General features: G+C 48.8%; 1 protein-coding gene across 12 annotated transcripts in view; it reads left to right on the top strand.

The window, feature by feature from the left end:
* The window catches only part of OBSCN (obscurin, cytoskeletal calmodulin and titin-interacting RhoGEF), a 271,127-nt gene that overhangs the window by 144,513 nt on the left and 109,770 nt on the right, over positions 1–16,844 (top strand). For 11 of the 12 annotated variants that reach the window (XM_090047900.1, XM_090047898.1, XM_090047895.1 and 8 more), the window contains 11 exons: positions 617–883; positions 1,603–1,869; positions 2,916–3,182; positions 3,808–4,080; positions 4,692–4,958; positions 7,823–8,089; positions 9,847–10,113; positions 10,463–10,732; positions 12,726–12,992; positions 14,817–15,083; positions 16,052–16,318. In XM_090047900.1, the coding sequence (XP_089904026.1) occupies positions 617–883; positions 1,603–1,869; positions 2,916–3,182; positions 3,808–4,080; positions 4,692–4,958; positions 7,823–8,089; positions 9,847–10,113; positions 10,463–10,732; positions 12,726–12,992; positions 14,817–15,083; positions 16,052–16,318 (2,946 nt within the window). The remainder of the gene's footprint in view (positions 1–616; positions 884–1,602; positions 1,870–2,915; positions 3,183–3,807; positions 4,081–4,691; positions 4,959–7,822; positions 8,090–9,846; positions 10,114–10,462; positions 10,733–12,725; positions 12,993–14,816; positions 15,084–16,051; positions 16,319–16,844) is intronic. The other variant, XM_090047891.1, reaches the window with a different exon arrangement.

Genomic DNA, 16,844 nt, shown 5'->3' with positions numbered 1-16,844 from the left:
TTAGCGTTGATGTTCAAGTAGCGCTGTCCTAACTAGCTTTCCAAGCCCCTTCTGCCATACTGACAGGCTCCCCGCTGGGACATGAACCTCTTTCTCTAGTGCCACTCACAAAGTTACAGTCATCTCCCATGGCACTGACTACTTCCACCACATTTTGAAAGGCATTGGCTGAGGGTTTATTGCAGGGAGAGACCTAACCCAGCACTCTTGTATAAGTTTCAGGAGTTGATATGAGGATACAGGATAGCATAAGAGGCAAAATTTCCTTCCATCTTAGTCCTTGCTTCTGGCCTGGTGCCCTTTGAATGAAACAGTGGAGATTCTTCCATAGGGACGTCTGGTTAGCTCGAGCCATTTGCTGTCCTCCTTGTCCCTTCCATGGATTACCTTAGGAAACGGAGCTGCTTGTGGTTTGCTGTGCTCCTAAACTCTGCAAAATGCCATCAACTCCTGGCATGCAACATGGTCTGTGCAGCAGGCTGGCAAGAAATAGTCCGCAGACCAAAGCTGGATCAACACCGGATGAGATTTTTCATGGAGGACCTGGGCAGGAGGGCTCCTTTTCGGTGGGGGGACAAAAATGTGCTTAAAATGTTTTATGTCTCAAATTTTGCAGCCCTGCCAGTTGTATTTAAGCAACCTCTTCAAAACAAGGAAACTGAGGAAGGAGGGACGGCTGCATTATGTTGTGAGCTCTCAAAACCCAATTTTCCGGTGGAATGGAGGAAAGGAGGTCTGGGGCTCCAGCCCAGCAATAAGTATGAAATGAGACAGAGGGGGTGCTCTGTAGAGCTCTTAATACACAACCTCAGACTAGAAGACACGGGAGAGTACAGCTGTGATACTGGGGATCAAGAAACAAAGGCTTCGTTAAACGTGAAAGGTAGGTGATACGGGTCCCTCTCTGACCTGCCCGCACTCCTGAAGCAAAGTTATTCAGGAACGCAGTGTTGAGGCCCATGACTCTTCTATGTTATTATTTTTCCCTTGCCTTGTAGTAATACTTTTTAAAAATAGCACCACACCATTATACTGAAAGGAAAAGTGGCGTGGACGTGCACGGTACTTTGTTTGCTCTGAGTGTGCGTGTGTGTCTGTGCGTTTGCTTGTAATGCGAGTTATTTTCCAGGCAGACATTTCGGAGGGTTTGAGAAGAGCTCTACTGCAGTTTGACTCGATGCATAGCTAATGTCATAGCTGTGCCATTAGGAAAAGTGGAATTTCTCCCTCTGATTGCCGGAAGGAGACCACCTGAGCCTTTTCGGCTCTCCTACGGAGATTTGCGAAGATTCATTTTTGAATGCCGACATTTCTCTGCAACCAGTTCACGGACGAGTTTGCTCGAAGAACTCAACCAAGGGAAGGAAAGCTGGGCAACAGCACTTGAAGGAAGCTTTATGAATCCATCTTGCTCCTTTGAATGTAGTGGAGTTTGTCGCTGTCGTTATGGACAGATCGGAAGATATATTTTTCAGTAGTCGTTTGTGGGGCTTTGTCAAAATGCAGGTTCTAGGTTTCCCACAAGCAGATCCTGAACATGTTCACTAGCAGTGCTTGATTTGGGGTTAAATAAAAGCCCCTGTTATTTTCTTTTCCTTTTAGCCCTCCCAGTTCTGTTCAAAAAGGAGCTCCAAGACAAGGAGGCAGAAGAAGGAGCGTCAGTCAGACTCCAGTGTGAGCTGACAAAGGCCAATGCAGTTGTGGAATGGAGGAAAGGCACCGTGGACCTCTTCCCATGTGCCAAATATGACTTGAAATTGCAGGGTCACGTCGCTGAACTTGTCATTCACAACGTGGAACCAGAAGACGCCTCTGACTACACTTGCGATACTGGAGACCAGCAGAGCACGGCAGTCCTCAGAGTGAACGGTTAGCATCCTGTCCACAGGAGCAAAATGTTCTTGCATGCCATCGTCTGGAAGAGACACTGGATTTCCTTATAGCCATCAAAGTGAATATAAGATGAGCGAGAGAAGAGCAGGCACAAAAGTCATGCATGATCATAGAGCGCACAAGAGGGGATTTGCAGAACAGCTTCCGAAAGAAGGGCTGTTCAGGTGCAAAACGCCTCCCTTTGTGTCCCACAAGTATTAACATGTACACCGAACTACACGCTCTGTAACAGCTTTCTGATTTGAGCAAATGCATTTGTTCTTCTTCCTGTTTGGCAGTGTGGATTCCAGTGACTGGGCAGACACGTTAATCCTCAGCCAGTTGCAAAAGCACTTTTAAGGCCAAGTGATTTCCATCTTCAATGCTCTGCATGGTTTGTTTAAACGCTTTGAGCATTTAAACAAACCAGAAATCGCGTGCGTCTCTAGTCGCCGTATTAGCCTGTCTTGTAAAAGTTGTGTGGCTTTTGTCGAAGACGTTGGATGGAATCGCTTCTTTGGTCTGAACAGTGCCCTGGCTGGCTGGATGCACGTGGCGCGTCAAATGTTGCATCTTCCGGAAAGAGTGATTGTTGAGAAGCTAAGGATTTTGAAAAGATAGTGACATAGACCATGTGTACAAACTGGAGTCTCCGCTCACTTAAGTTGGTGTAAAGCAGGAACGATGCAATGACAATCAATTGATTTACACCAGTTTTAGAAGGGAAGAATCAGACTCCACTTAGAGTGGGTGCTAATGGCATTAGGAGTCAGGGTGCACAACCTGGTGCTTCAGGGAGAGAGCCTCCTGAGAAAGAAGCCCTAGACTTTGTGTGAAATAAAAGCTTTAGATAAACGACCCTCAGCTTGTCCTTCTCCAGGTCCAGGCGAGGCAACCCGTTGGCTTGCTCTTTATCAGGATGGCGATGTACAAATTTATACCGCAGTCTGAGGCCCCTTGTGTTGCATTGTACCTTGGTTGATCTTTCAGGACCCAAGCATGTAGCTAATGGATTTGTCTATCGGCTGCTTTTGACTCCACAGCCATCAAACCCCAGTTCACGCGGCAGCTGAAGAACGAGGAAGCAGAAGTTGGAGGAAGAGTTAAACTCCGCTGTGAGGTCTCGATTGCTAACGCTACAGTGGAGTGGGAGAAAGACGGCACGGTGCTTCAGTCCGGATCCAAGTATGACATGAGACAAGATGGTACCATTCGTGAGCTGCACATACCTCGCTTGGAGGCAGCGGATGCTGGAGAGTACTCCTGCATTGCTGGGGAGCAGATGAGCACTGCAGTGTTGACGGTGAAGGGTAAGAGCTGTTGACTGGGGGGCACAGATTTTCATTACAACAAGCTGAAACTTCACTGTCTAATACTCACTACTTATGAAACAGGCTTGAAAAATGGACCCTGAGTACATGCTTGTTGTCACAGAATAGCAGAAATTTAAAATCTCATGGCTCCTGACTGGGGCAGGTGTGAACATACCACTGCGTCCCCACCAGGGAAGCATTTTTCTTTGGAGTCAGCCCAAGGTCATGAAACGTAGCCCCATGGTATCTCAACATTTCTTCCACCCCTTACTATTTTCCATTCCATGAGCAGTACAATCATCTTTGCCTTTGTTTTCAGTGGCATAAGCATACCATCATGCAACATCAAAACATAATTAATACACAATATACTCATTAGAAAAAGGGGGGAATAACCCTTGTGAGGGCTGTTAGCTATACTGCTTCATATACTGCTCAGAGGTGTTCAAATACCAGGGTGACAAGAGATGTGATACCGAGTGCTCGAATACCAGGGTGAATAAGGATGTGATTTGATAAAGTAGTCCAGTAGTTTTGTAGCAGGAGGATTCAACACTTTTGTGGATTTTGGTCCTTGAGACACCTTTAGCTCTTCTACTAATGCATCTTGCAACATTGGCAGAACCTGATGTGACCATCGTTAGTGGCCTGAAGAACACGGTGGTTTTTGAGGAAGAAGATGCCACGTTTCAGTGCAAGGTGTCTCACGAGAATGCAAAGGACGTGGAGTGGAAGCTACAGGACGTTGCTCTGCAAAGCAATGAAATGAATGAGATCTCTGTGGAGCAAGGCAAGGTTCACACCTTGAGACTGAGGAAGGTCACCCAGCAGGATACGGGCACCATCACGTTCAGAGTGGGGCCATACACATCCACAGCAGAGCTCACCGTGAAAGGTAACAAGCTTCATGGTCTGGGAGGGAGATGGCTTTTGGGAGAGCCGCCAACATTAAAATGTCCAGGAAACTGAGCTGAATGCAGCTTATGGAGGCATTGGCTGCACACCAGCATAGAACTGCTCTGACCAGATACATTACCAAGACTGGCTGTCTATTGATAAAGCACCTCGCTTTTCCCCATTGTTTCCTACCCTTCTCCACCATACGGTACATAGAGCTTCTCACTCAGAAAATCATTCCTTGTTCTTCTTCCACATTTTGTAAACCGCTGTCTACGTCAAGTCACCATCACGCCTGAATCAGGCTAAATGCATTCAATGTGTCTAACTTGGGCTTCTTTATGTTGGGGCAGTTTTTAAGAGGGGCCATTGAGTGGCTGCATCTAAACTGTAGGCTTCCACTTATAACATGCACATAGAAAATAAACCTCTTTTCAGCATTTAATATTCCATTGTCGCGATTGCAAGCCAATTAATGGGGGAACAAAGTGTTTTGAAGAGTTCCAGACCCAGTAGAAGAGAATAAGTGGTTGAAAGTGGAATTATGAAAATGATATTAGGCATTTGGAGGCTCCTGGATTGCCATCTTTCCCATCTTTATCATTTCAGCATTGCCCCCAGTCTTCAAAGAGAAGCTAAAGAACCTAGATATGCAGGAGGACAGTACGGCTGTCTTGGTGTGCCAGGTCTCGCAGCCCAATGTCTCAGTGGAGTGGAGGAAGGGCTCCCAAGTGATTTCTTCAAGTACCAAATATGAAATCAGGCAAGAAGGGATGACCCATACATTGAAGATTTATAATTTAAAACCAGAAGACTCAGGAAAATACACTTGTGATAATGGAAACCAGCAAACGACAGCCCTGTTAACTGTCCAAGGTAGGTGGTTGGGGTTTTTGAAATTAGATGCTTGTTCCTGGTTATGATGGGCACCGTCCAACTTCTCCCAAATAGTCTGAGCCAGCTTCTCAACTGATCCTTTGATTTCAGGAGAGGTGTTATCATGCTGGGTCGTGGGTGGCCAAGTCCAGGAGGTCATTCGGGGCTCGAGGGGCCAATGGGTTTGGGTGAAGTGAGTGGACTCCAGGGACAAGCTGGATCAGGAACCAGGAGGCACTGGATGCGGGGGGGTAAGCTAAGCCAGAGGATCAGGCAGAGCAGAGAGTTGGGGGGCAAGGCAAGTTGAGAAGCCAGGAGATCGAACAGGGAACAGGCAGAGGCGCAAGCCCTAAGGAACAGGGAGGCAAACTGGGTTCAGTTTGAGCTCTCTTGTCCAGACGCTTGCTGGTCCTGCTCTGAGGTTTATATGGGAGGGGGTGAAGGACCAGTTGAACCTGAGCAGCCACCCCGGTAGCAGGGAGTGAGCAGATGGCCGAGCCCTGCTGGAGGTTTCCGGCCAGCACTGCTGGACCTAACTGGTCAGCTCGAGAGGTGGAAGATTGGGTTGAGCAGCTAAACGGGGCAGATTGAGGCCCTGTGTTTAAGGCTGTGGCCTGACAGTTGTTCTGATTTCCACCAGCTGAAGATCCATACTTTTTTTTCCAGAAATTATGCTAAGTGCTAGTTTTGAATAGTGTTAGAGTGATGTTGTAGCCTTGGTGGTCCAGGAATGACGTGAAAGGCAAGGATTTTTTTTGGGGGGGGGTGATATCTTTTATTGGATCAGTTACATAGCTTGAATAAAATTAGATGAGCTTTTGAATGCAAGGTTTCTGAATAGCATAAGACAGATTTATTTCAATCCACTAGTGAATCCAATGAACCATGTGCATGAATGTTAAACAGTTATGAAAAACTTTTACTGCACATGTGCAGCTGCTTATAAATCTATCATAGCTTATATTGTGAAAGCAAAGGATGAATATCTACCAGCTAGGAGGCCAGGCTGAGTTGGCTGAAGTCCTCTGCAAGCAACACCTGTACCTCTCTGCCAGTGTGTTTTGGTCCTGAGCTGAGAAAGCTTCTTGAAGTTCAGATCTGGACCACTGTAGATAGATTCATAGACTGTTAAGGCCAAAGAGGACTGTTAGATCATCCAGTCTGGCCTCCTGCATGCTGCAGGCTTTAAAATATCCATTTTTTTTTTCCCTGAGCCCAGTGACTATCCAGCCAGTCCACCACAATCCGCATATTGAGAGCTCTTTGTTATTGGCCTCAAATGCCATACACCAAAAATATGTGGTTCTTCAAGATAAGATAACAGTCCTGATGCTGCTCCTCCCCCATGCCTCGTGCTCTGTGGCCACAGCTGATGGGCAATCCATGCATGGGGGGCATGGTTTGCGGCCATGCCTGGGGCAGGACATGGTGTGTGGCACTGTGTGGCTGTGCACCATGCCCTCCACTTACACCTAGCGCACCCTGCAGCTGCAGCTGGCAGTCACTCCTGCAGCAGTGGGGGGTGCAACCACAGCGTGCCACATGGGGAGTGGGTGCAGGGGGTGTGCTGCACCCCGCAGATGCATGCTGCAGCTGGTGGGTGGTCCTTGCGCCTGTCCCCCACCCCCTTGTGCATCCTGTGCACCCCGCGCCCCACAGATGCAGCTGGCGGGTGATCCCCTGTAGAAGTGGGAGCTTTGCACGCCAGGGAGCTAGGCGTATGGCCACAGGGTGCCACGTGGGGAACCGGTTTGAGGCAAGTGCCCCACCCTGCGGCCATGTGGTACAGCCAGTGGGCTCTGCATATGTACCCCATGCCCGTTCCCTGTGTGGCACCCTGTGGCCATGTGCCAGGCCCCCCGTGCCAAGTGTCACACCCCTACATGGCCGTGGCAGGCCCCCCTGCAGGACCACAAGCCACGCCCCCTCTCTGATCATCTCCCCTCTGCCACTGGGCCATGGGGCACACCCTGGCCTCCACACCTCTGCCTCCGCCTGTCTCTACATTTGTCCAGGCCACACAGGTGCAGTTGGCCCAGAGCATTATGGACAGACAGACAAACAGCTGCCACAGCTTTTATTATATTAGAATTTTACTAGGGTCATATATAAAAATACATTATGCGAGGCATGTTATTTTATTTTGTTATTTTAAGACACAGAATTGGTCTCAAAGTTCAGGGGAAGTGAAACGAGTCAAAACGTCACATGGGAATTGTCCCTTGAAGACTCTTCCAGCTTCATTTGGCTGTAGTATGACCCCTCATTGCACCTGCCATTGGTAGGGGTCTATCTAGATTGCGGGGAGACTTACCGATTTTCGTGGTGTGAAGTTCTCATTCTGCGGTCATTTCATGGTAGCCCTGCCTGTCAGCATTGATTGGCAGAGAGGCCCTGCCCCTCGGCGCTGATTGGCAGAGAGGCCCTGGGGGGAGGAGGGATAAAGGCACAGCCACCATCTTGATTGCTGGCTGCCCTTTGTGTGGCCTTGCCCCTTGGCACTGATTAGCACAGAGGCCCTAGCGGGGGAAGAGAGACGATGGGGCAGGAGCCGTCTTGTCTTATCCACTGCTCTTTGTCCCACCACACCAACTGGCGCCTTCCCCTCCTGGCAACAAGGGCTGCTGGCTTCCACTGGGGAGCCAGCATTTCATTTTCATTAAGTTTTTGTTGTCGCTGATTTTGCAGATTTCGTGGACACTCCTGAAGTTGGTGGTTTCCATGAAATCTGTGAAACCACAAATGAAGTAGGTCCCGAGTTACTGGTGCACCCCAGTGAACCAAGCGCCGTTGTGCTGTGTGGGGACGGGTGTACTGAACGGTGTGCTAGGTGACCCGATTTGCTTTTCTCGGGGGGGTCCCAGGCATTCCAGTGCTATTTGAAAAGACCCTCCAGAACCAAGAAGCCGAGGAGGGCTCCACTGCCACCCTGCACGCTGAGCTCTCAAAACTCGATGCGCCAGTGAAGTGGCGAAAGGGCTCAGTCCTGCTCCAAAGCGGTGCCAAGTATGAGATGAGGCAGCTGGGATCTCGCGTGGAACTCCTGATTCGGGACCTGCAGCTGCAGGATGCCGGAGACTACACCTGCGATTCTGGTGATCAGCAGAGCACCGCATCGCTGCTGGTAAAAGGTGACGAGGCATTTCCTGTCCCTTTTTACACATTTCGGGTATAGTTTGGATCAGTTCTCCACGTGGTATGCAGCTCGAGGACTCTGGAGCACTGAGCACAGCCCCTCGGCACCCACAGTTATAAAGTGTTGCAGCACTTCCACTGCAGCCTCCATCTGTGACTGTTGCCATAAGCCTAGCAGTGTCGCCATGCAGGCTGTAGGCAGACAGAGGCATCATGGGACCTCTGTGGTTCTTGTTATTCAGGCAGCTCGTTTATGGTGTAGGTTCTCCAATGTAACATGTGTTCTTGCTGGCTGTTAGGACGCCCGGAACAGCAATGAGCAGGCTGCACCACCACAAAATGACCCTTTTCCCTTCCTTTCAACAGTCCTTAAATGCAGCTGCCCTATAACCTCCTTGGGACTACAGTCCAGCAGCTGTGCATGGCACCCATGGGACTTTGTACACACCACAAAATTGGCCTTTAAAGTGGCTTAAATGCCCTTTTGCACCACTTTAATGGCGTTGCTGTTTGCATGCTCAGTGGCGTATTCCACTTTAGATGACTTTGGTACGTAGCAAGATAAAACACCTCTGAGATGTTTTAGTTTGCTACCTAACAAAGTGCAGCAGTGCACGGGGCACTGGAAACCAATGTGTTCAGGGCTTGGCGGGCCCCGCACAGCTCAGGGGTGGTAGGACCCAGCAGCAGCTCATGCGGGGGGGTGGGTATAAGTGCTTCCCTCCACAGCTGTCGTGCCCCTCAAGTCCTCCCGGGCCAGGTGCCAGCGGGTGGGTGTTCCCATGCAGCTCAGGGACCACTCAGCCCACCAGCAGCTCTCTCCTCTCCCTGCTGCCAAAGAGGCAGGTAAGGAGCGGGCCCCCACCCTTGTGTACGTGCCACGAGGGTTTAGTTTGGTTTAATTCTCCCTAAATTGAAACAGTGTTTTTAAAAACCCACTATTTCAATTTAGGAAGAACTAAACAGAGTTAGTTTAGTGGCGTGTACAAGCAACCCAGCCATTTTGGTGTCCTCAGCACCTGCTGCATAATGGCTGTGGCGTGTACAAGCAACCCCCACATTCATTTCCTATCAATGCCTCCTATATTTTCAGAACAAAACTTCCCTCCCCTGTAACTCTCCCCTCATACGTCATCGATACCGAATTTACCCACTGTTGGTGTTAATGCAAGCAGTTCCTGTACCAGATCCAGCTTTCCGAGATGGGAATATTAAGGTGGATGCTCGTTTCCTCCTTTGTGTTCCAGCAACCTAACTATCCAGTTTAGGCACTTGAGTGCTGAGGTCGGTACCCAAATGCAGAACGAAATGCTCATGTTGCAGCGTGGGCTTCTGCTTCTGGGAACGGTGAGCTGATTTGCAGAAGGCGCTAAGTGGCCAGCCGTTTCTGTTGTTTTGGGCTGGAGTTCTGGATATTCAGCATCTCAGAAAATGGGGCCTCCTAGATTTGCGCCCCAAGAATAACAGCATTTAGGAAAGCGTGTAAGGGTTGCTGTGGTTTACTGTAAGCATCGCTTAGACCCAACAAGCCCACCAGGGTTCATTTCTACAGTCGCTAATGCTGATGTGAAACGAATTAACCCGTTGATCTTGCGGGACTCCGATTCTGCTGGGAGGAGGATCAAATGGCACACCTGCGTATGAAAGCCAGCAGACCAGAAAACAGCCCTTGATCAGGGGCATCTCAAAAAGTCAGTTAAAGAGGGTCACAAATGAAGAGTAATTGTGTCTTTTCCTGCTTATCTTGGCTTAGCTTTGCCAGTGCTTTTTCTACAACCGCTGCAGAATCAGCAAGCGGAAGAGGGTGGCACCATCACCCTGAGCTGTGAGATCTCTAAACCCAACGCCCCTGTGAAGTGGAAGAAGTCAGGGAAATTGCTGCAACCCAGTGACAAGTATAAGATGAACCAGTCAGGCCTCGTGGCCGAGTTGACAATTTGTAACCTGAGGGACGGCGATGCTGGGGAGTACACCTGCGACACGGGAGACCAGCAAACCACTGCAGCACTGTCTGTGAAAGGTAGGCCTTTGCACTGGCTTTTGACTGGTGGATCGTTTTAGCTCATATGCATGGCACCGCAGTGAAATACAGTGTCATCACAGTGTGGTAGAATAATTTCCTGCTGTATCTGCTCCTGGCAACACAACAGAGTGCAGAAGCAGAGCAAGGCCCTTAGAGAGTCAAGAGCTTCATATTACTCACTGAGAAATGTTTGCATATTCCCAGAATAATATTGTGGTAAATGCCCACGAAGCTTTGAACACGCCACGTTGTTAATGATGATGATGGTGATGGGTGTTTAAAACAGGGGAGCGCAGTGAGATGTTTGAAGAGGTGCTTAAAACCATTTTGACTTTCTCTGTCAAAGAGCCAGCAGCAAACATAGTAGAGGCGCTAAAGGACATCACCATGTATGAAGGAGAGGACGCCGTGTTCGAATGCAGGCTCTCCCGGGACAACGTCCGGGATGTGCAGTGGTGCCTGGGAGGGGTCCCTCTCCAGGTCAATGAAATGAATGAGATCCAAGTGCAAGGGAAGCGTCACACCCTGACCCTGCGGAGGGTTACGCTGGAAGACTCCGGTCCCATCAGTGTCAAAGTGGGGGCTCATACCTCTGAGGCCCAGCTCACAGTGCAAGGTGAGCAAGCCAACCCCATGAGATGTGTGGTTTCATTGCAATAATTATTTCCTTACTATCTATTGACCTATTTATTTAGATATATATCCTGCTGTAGGCAGAAAGGCTCAGGGCAGCTTGCAATAAAAGACAAACAACCCACCGAAGCAGCAACAGATTCCCCAAAGGACACCCTAGAAATGCCACCCTACTCCTCCTTTCCTGCCCAGCACCCAGGGAGAGCAGGGCATCCCCCCCATCCCAGCTGTGCTTCCCAACTCTTCCCAACCCCCATTCACATCTAGGTATAGAAAATCAGTCCCTACTTCCCTGCCCCCTTGCCCACCAACTTCCCATACCCCCGCCTCTCACCCAAAGGAGATCCCGCTCCTTTCTCCAGCAGAGTGTCTGTGGCCACCCCCAACATGCATACTCCCTCCCCTCCCCTCAGCAAACACAATAAGACATTTAAAAGAGCCAGATCAGGGGGATACCGAAAGCCGCTCCATCCCCAGCCAAGGGCAACCCTAAAGGGTGCCCTTGAGTGACTATGGGAGGTCTTTTTTGAAATTAGACTTGTGGCTCTAAGTTTCTCCATCATGTCCTTTCTCTATCCAGTCTACCTTCTCTTCATCCTCCTTAATGATCTGGATAGGCCCAAAATCAATCAGGCCTTCCTTGTTGCCCGTTCAGTGAGTTTTGCCCCAGGCTTACCCCCATTGCTGCCCTGCGTCTGTCTTCCTCCAACAGGAGCCCTTCCCTTATGTTGCTCTCAGGAGTGTGGCCTCCAGCATGTCTGGTGGTCCTTAAAGGACCCTGTCCCGTCTCCCCTGCCATGGGGCTTGCACGCCTTTGTTACAGAAAGGGCCTCAGGACTCATCCAGTCAAACTCCCTGCCCGAATGCAGGAATGCCATTCCCAAACTATCCCTACCCAACGCTTGTCCTACTGCCTATGAGACCTGGGTATGTCCCTGTGGCGACAATCCAGCCACAATCAGATGTCCCCAAGAAAGCACGAACCTCACTCCGACGGCCATCGTCAGTTGTCAAAATGAAGTCTGCAGCAGAATTATCCCGAATCTGGTACAATACCACTTTCTCTAGACGATAATATTCTGCGACTTTTAGGAATGCCAGTGACATGTTGGTACTGGCTGCGGGAGACTTGTGTCCTTACCCCAAGCTATCCCCCAAGCTATGTCATTAGCAGGAATCCTGGTTTTCTCTGATTTAAAAAAAATCTCTAATTTTCAATTAAAAAAAAGTAACCCCAAATCCACATTTTTCTGTGACTTAAATGAGACCCCACTAATATACAGATATACATGTAGCGGTATTTCATTTTAATCATGGAAAATGTAGATTTGGGGTTCCTTTTTTTCAACTGAAAATTGGGGATTTTTTTTTTAAACCAGAGAAAACCAGGATCCCTGGTCATTAGTCAGCTCCATGTGGAGTGCAGGTCCGCTGTGGTCTACAATACTACGTGCTGGGGAACCCGTTCTTATTTTGCACTACTGCAAATCATAGGATCATAGGAAAGTAGGACTGCAAGGGACCTCACAAAGTCTCTAGTCATGCCCCGTGCTCAAGGCAAGATCATCCCTGACTAAAAAATCGCAGCCAAGTGTTTGTCTAACCTTTTCTTGAAAATGTTCAAAAATGGAGATTCGACCACATCTGTAGGAGCCTGCTCCAGTGCTTGACCACCCTCGTAATCGAAGTTCTTCATAATCTGCAGCTTACATTGTCCCCGCTGCAGCTGGAGGCCATTGCTCCTAGTTCTGTGTCCTATGGCCACAGAAGAAAATCCCTTTTCCATTTCCCTGGCATGACCAAGGGAAGATTTCCATCCAGCCCAGTTTATCTCCTACGAATGGAATAGACACATGATGAAGTCTCACCATTCAAAGGAGCTGTTCTAAGTTTGTTGTGCTCACAGATATTCGAATCCCCTGACTCCATGCCCAGCTACATTTATGCAGCGGTGCTGTTGCTCTCTATTTTTACAGAGGCCCCAATAATATTTGTACGACTGCTCCAGGGCATGGAAGCCCAGGAGGGCGATTCAGCGACTCTACGCTGTGATGTGTCCAAGCCTGACGTTGCTGTGCAGTGGAAGAAAGACGCATCCCTGATCCAGTCCAGCAAGAAGTTTGAGATCAAGAAGGAAGGGACTACGCATGCTCTGACAATTCATGATTTAAAGCCTGAGGACTCAGGGGAGTATAGCTGTAGCACAGCTGACAGGAAGACAACGGCCAGCCTTGAGGTTAAAGGTGAGAATCCGTGCCCATCCGTGCATGCTCTGAGACTAGCCATAGTGCAGTACTATGTCCTCAAGTGTTTATACCCTAAAACTGCTCTTGAATGCAAGGGTTTCATTTCTAGGTGAGGAAAACAGTCTCGCCTTAGGTACCTTATTCTTAGGACTGGTCAGGAAGTTCCTAAGTTATATCTGTCATGTATCAGGTCCCTATTCTGTTCTGGGGCAGGGCTGCATCTTCACAGCCTTCTCCTGATCAATAGGTATCCTTGGGGTCCTTTTCATGATGGAGGTAAAATGCAAATGGTCTCATTTTAAGGAGAAAAACACAGATTTCCTCTTTTAAGGAGAAAAATGTGGGTTTTCTCTTTTCAAGGAGAAAAACACAGGAAATGGCAGGTTTGCCCTTGCAGGTTGGCAGACTCCCAGCCTGGAAGGGGTTTGGGGAATGGGAGGAGGGCAATCAGGCGAGGAGTGCCATGTGCATGGGGGCACGGGGCTCCTGCCGGTGGCATCACGCCTCCCTGCCCCACTCTGCCCTGCCATGCTGGGCCCCATCTGCTGGGCTACAGAGGATCCCCTGGGGAGAGCAGCAGGGCAGGGAGCTCCGAGCCTGCAGCGGGCAGCCTCTGTCCCATGGGCTCCGCTGCCTCTGTCCCATGGGCTCCGCTGCCTCTGTCCCATGGGCTCTCTGTGAGTAAAATAAATGCAATGGTGGTTTGCCGAACAGATTTAGCTTTATTTTGTAGATATGGTTAAAACTGCTCTTTGATTATATAAGCAGCGCTCCAATTCAATTCACTGGGCTTTTTCAAATCCCAAACCTAACTGGCAGCGCTTTGGAAAAATGTGCATCATCCTTGATTTTGCCGAGAGAGGTAAGTCAAAACTGGAACCTGGCAGGTCTGCGCTGCAACTTCAGAGGCTCAGATGATTTCACATCAGGCCTCATTCTGATTGTTGCAAACCTGCAACCTCACCAAGTTGAAACTGAAAAATGAAACCAAATCCTTTTGTGCCCCCATCTGGTGTCTTGCTGGAAACGCTTCATCGCTCTGACCAGCCTTTGAGGACAAAGGCCCTACATTACCCTCCAGTACAAAACTACTCTGTAAAACATTACATTATACATCACATCACAATATTACCTTATAGTAAGTAAATGATTGACCAGAAAACTATCCTTGAATCTGATACATCTTGGCTAAGTGCAGACATTTGGGAGGGTTATGGGGAAGGTTAGATCAAGTTAAAAATGGCCACCAGATCTAACTTAGTTCAACCTGGCTCCACAGGAGCAATTGGGGGGACAGGCAGTGTCTGTGGGGCAGGGGTAATCAGCATCTGCAGAGGGATCAGAGGAGCAGGTGGGTTTCACAGGAGTGATGGGGGGGCGGTGACATCCATGGGGAGACGTGGTGGGGGGCAGGTGGGATCTGCAGGAGCGATGGTGGGGGCAGGAGGCATCCAAGGGGGGTTGCAGGGACAGATGGGATCCACGAGAGCAATTGGTGGGGAGGCAGTGTCTGCAAGGCTTGCTCGTGGGGGAAAATGGGGTGGTTTGGAGGTGACTGGGGCTATTTTTAACCCCCCAAAGACCCCTGATCTGCCTCCAATTCCCCCCACCTCCTCTGCTAGCCCTCCCACCCTGCATCCCAAATTACTGGAGATTGGGTGGCCATTTTTGTCATGATATAACCTGCCCCGTATCATCAGAAGTGAATGCAGGCAGACCTCATCTCACTACCTACAGGAATGCCATTATTATCTGAATTCTTTTCAATGCACTTGAAAAAAGCAAACCTCCTCTCCTTTTGTCTTAATTCCCCCTTTCAAGCCCTACCCATGCTTTTCAAACATTGGCTGAAGAACGAGGAGGTCGAGGAAGGGTGCACGGCAGCACTGCGCTGCGAGCTGACAAAGCCCGGTGCTCCGGTGGAGTGGAGGAAGGGAGACGTGGTGCTCCAGCCCAGCAACAAGTATGAGCTAAGGCAAGAAGGGACTTTTGTGGAGTTGTTCATCTATGATGTGGACCTTCAGGATGCTGGGGAGTATACGTGTGATTCGGGAGATCAACAGACCACCGCAGCGCTGCAGGTGAAAGGTGAGACAGTTGCGCTGCTGTCCTTCTGCACTGGAACAACACAATTTTTGTTGGTGAACGGTCACTACCATTTCTATGCCAAGAAATGACATTTTAATGTAACTTTGATACAGAGGTTCAATCCACGGTTTGCTTATTAATGGCAGACATAAGGTGGTTGTTTTCAAACAGCCCTAGTTTTATTTTATTTTATTTTATTTTTTGCATCTTGACCTCGCAGCTAGGTACCAGGCAGATTGTCACGGGTGCTGCTGGCTGTGGGCACAAACTACTCAACATTTGTGAACCTGAGATTTGCCCGTGGGTTTTGTATACTGGTATCTGGGAAAAAGTATTCCCCTATATTTACAATGGCAGGAGAAGGTTAGCGTTGTATATCAGATACTGCTATGTATGAAGTGTCAGCAAATGCTTAACTGCAAATGTGAGGCTGAACCCCTGCTTACAGCACGGCTTTCTGTTCCTCTTTAGCAGCTTGCCTGCTGCAGCGGGGGGACAAGTCCATTACTGGGGTTGTTTTTTGCTCAGGCAGTAGTAACGGATGTTTTGAGATTCAGGTCTCTTCAGTTCAGTCTCCACTGCTGATGAGCCACTTGATGTGTTACATTATACTTGAAATTTGGATCAATACATGCCCAAATGCTATGATTTGCACGTGCAATGTTATGCCATTAGCTGATGGCACATACAAAATATGCGCCATAGAGATGCCTTTTGAAAATGTCCTAATTCCAAGCAGATCTTTACAGAATAGCAGAGATCTACTGTAGTTTTGTCGATAGCTAGTCCCTATGGGCTTCCGGTTCTAGCTCAGTTTGGAGAAGTGGAGAGGCTGCAGTATTTTCTGCTTGTACGTTGTGATTTCAGGAGGCTGCAAGAGAGGGAACAGTGATTAATGAAATGGTTTGGTAACCTTCAGTAATCCACATGTGGGCATTATCCCTGCTGTAATTGCTTCTCTGTTGCAGTCCTACCCGTCCTGTTTAAAGAGGAGCTGAATAACGTGGAGTCAGAAGAGCAGGGAACAGCTGTCCTGCAGTGCGAGGTCTCCAAGCCCGATGCTCCTGTTGAGTGGAGGAAAGGCGCAGTGGTGCTTCAGCCCAGTGACAAGTATGAGATGCGGCAGAAAGGCTCCCTGGTTGAGCTAATTATTCATAACTTGGAGGCGGAGGATTGTGGCGACTACACTTGTAGCACTGGATATGAGATAACCCGAGGTTCTGTGTCTGTCCACGGTAAGATGAAACACATTTTTCTTCTCTGGTTGTATTTCACATTCAGGCGCCTCCTAAGCCAACAGGCCAGACTTAATTCTCATCTACACAAGTGCCATTCCCTTGATTTCTTTCCTGCCTTCAGCGCAGCACCAAACCTGATTGCAGACCATCCATACTTATATTATAACAGAGCTCAAAAACAGTCTGCAATACAAGGTGATCCCATTTACTTGATCAACTAGTTGCTTTGAGCTACTGCCATGAAAACACTAAAGACGTTGTTAATGTGTATTGCTAGTTATAATCGTCCTTGTTGTTCTTATCACTGTTGTTGGTGTGTTGTAGCAGTGCACGTAGCCACCACACTTAAATCACAAGCCAGAGTGCCTGCCATTAAGGGTATGTCTATAAAGGAAGGGGAGCGCCATGCTGGGAAATGCCATGATCACTTTATCTACACACTACATCTTGAACCAGAACCAGTGTAGCCGTGTTAGTATGGCTCTGCATGAAAGCTAGTACACTCTGCTTCTCATAAGCAACG

Source organism: Crocodylus siamensis, chromosome 5 (assembly GCF_052110815.1).
Source record: "Crocodylus siamensis isolate JL-2025a chromosome 5, ASM5211081v1, whole genome shotgun sequence".
Lineage (NCBI taxonomy): Eukaryota > Metazoa > Chordata > Crocodylia > Crocodylidae > Crocodylus > Crocodylus siamensis.
Note: the sequence above shows the minus strand (reverse complement) of the source record. Positions and strands in the feature narration are given on the sequence as shown.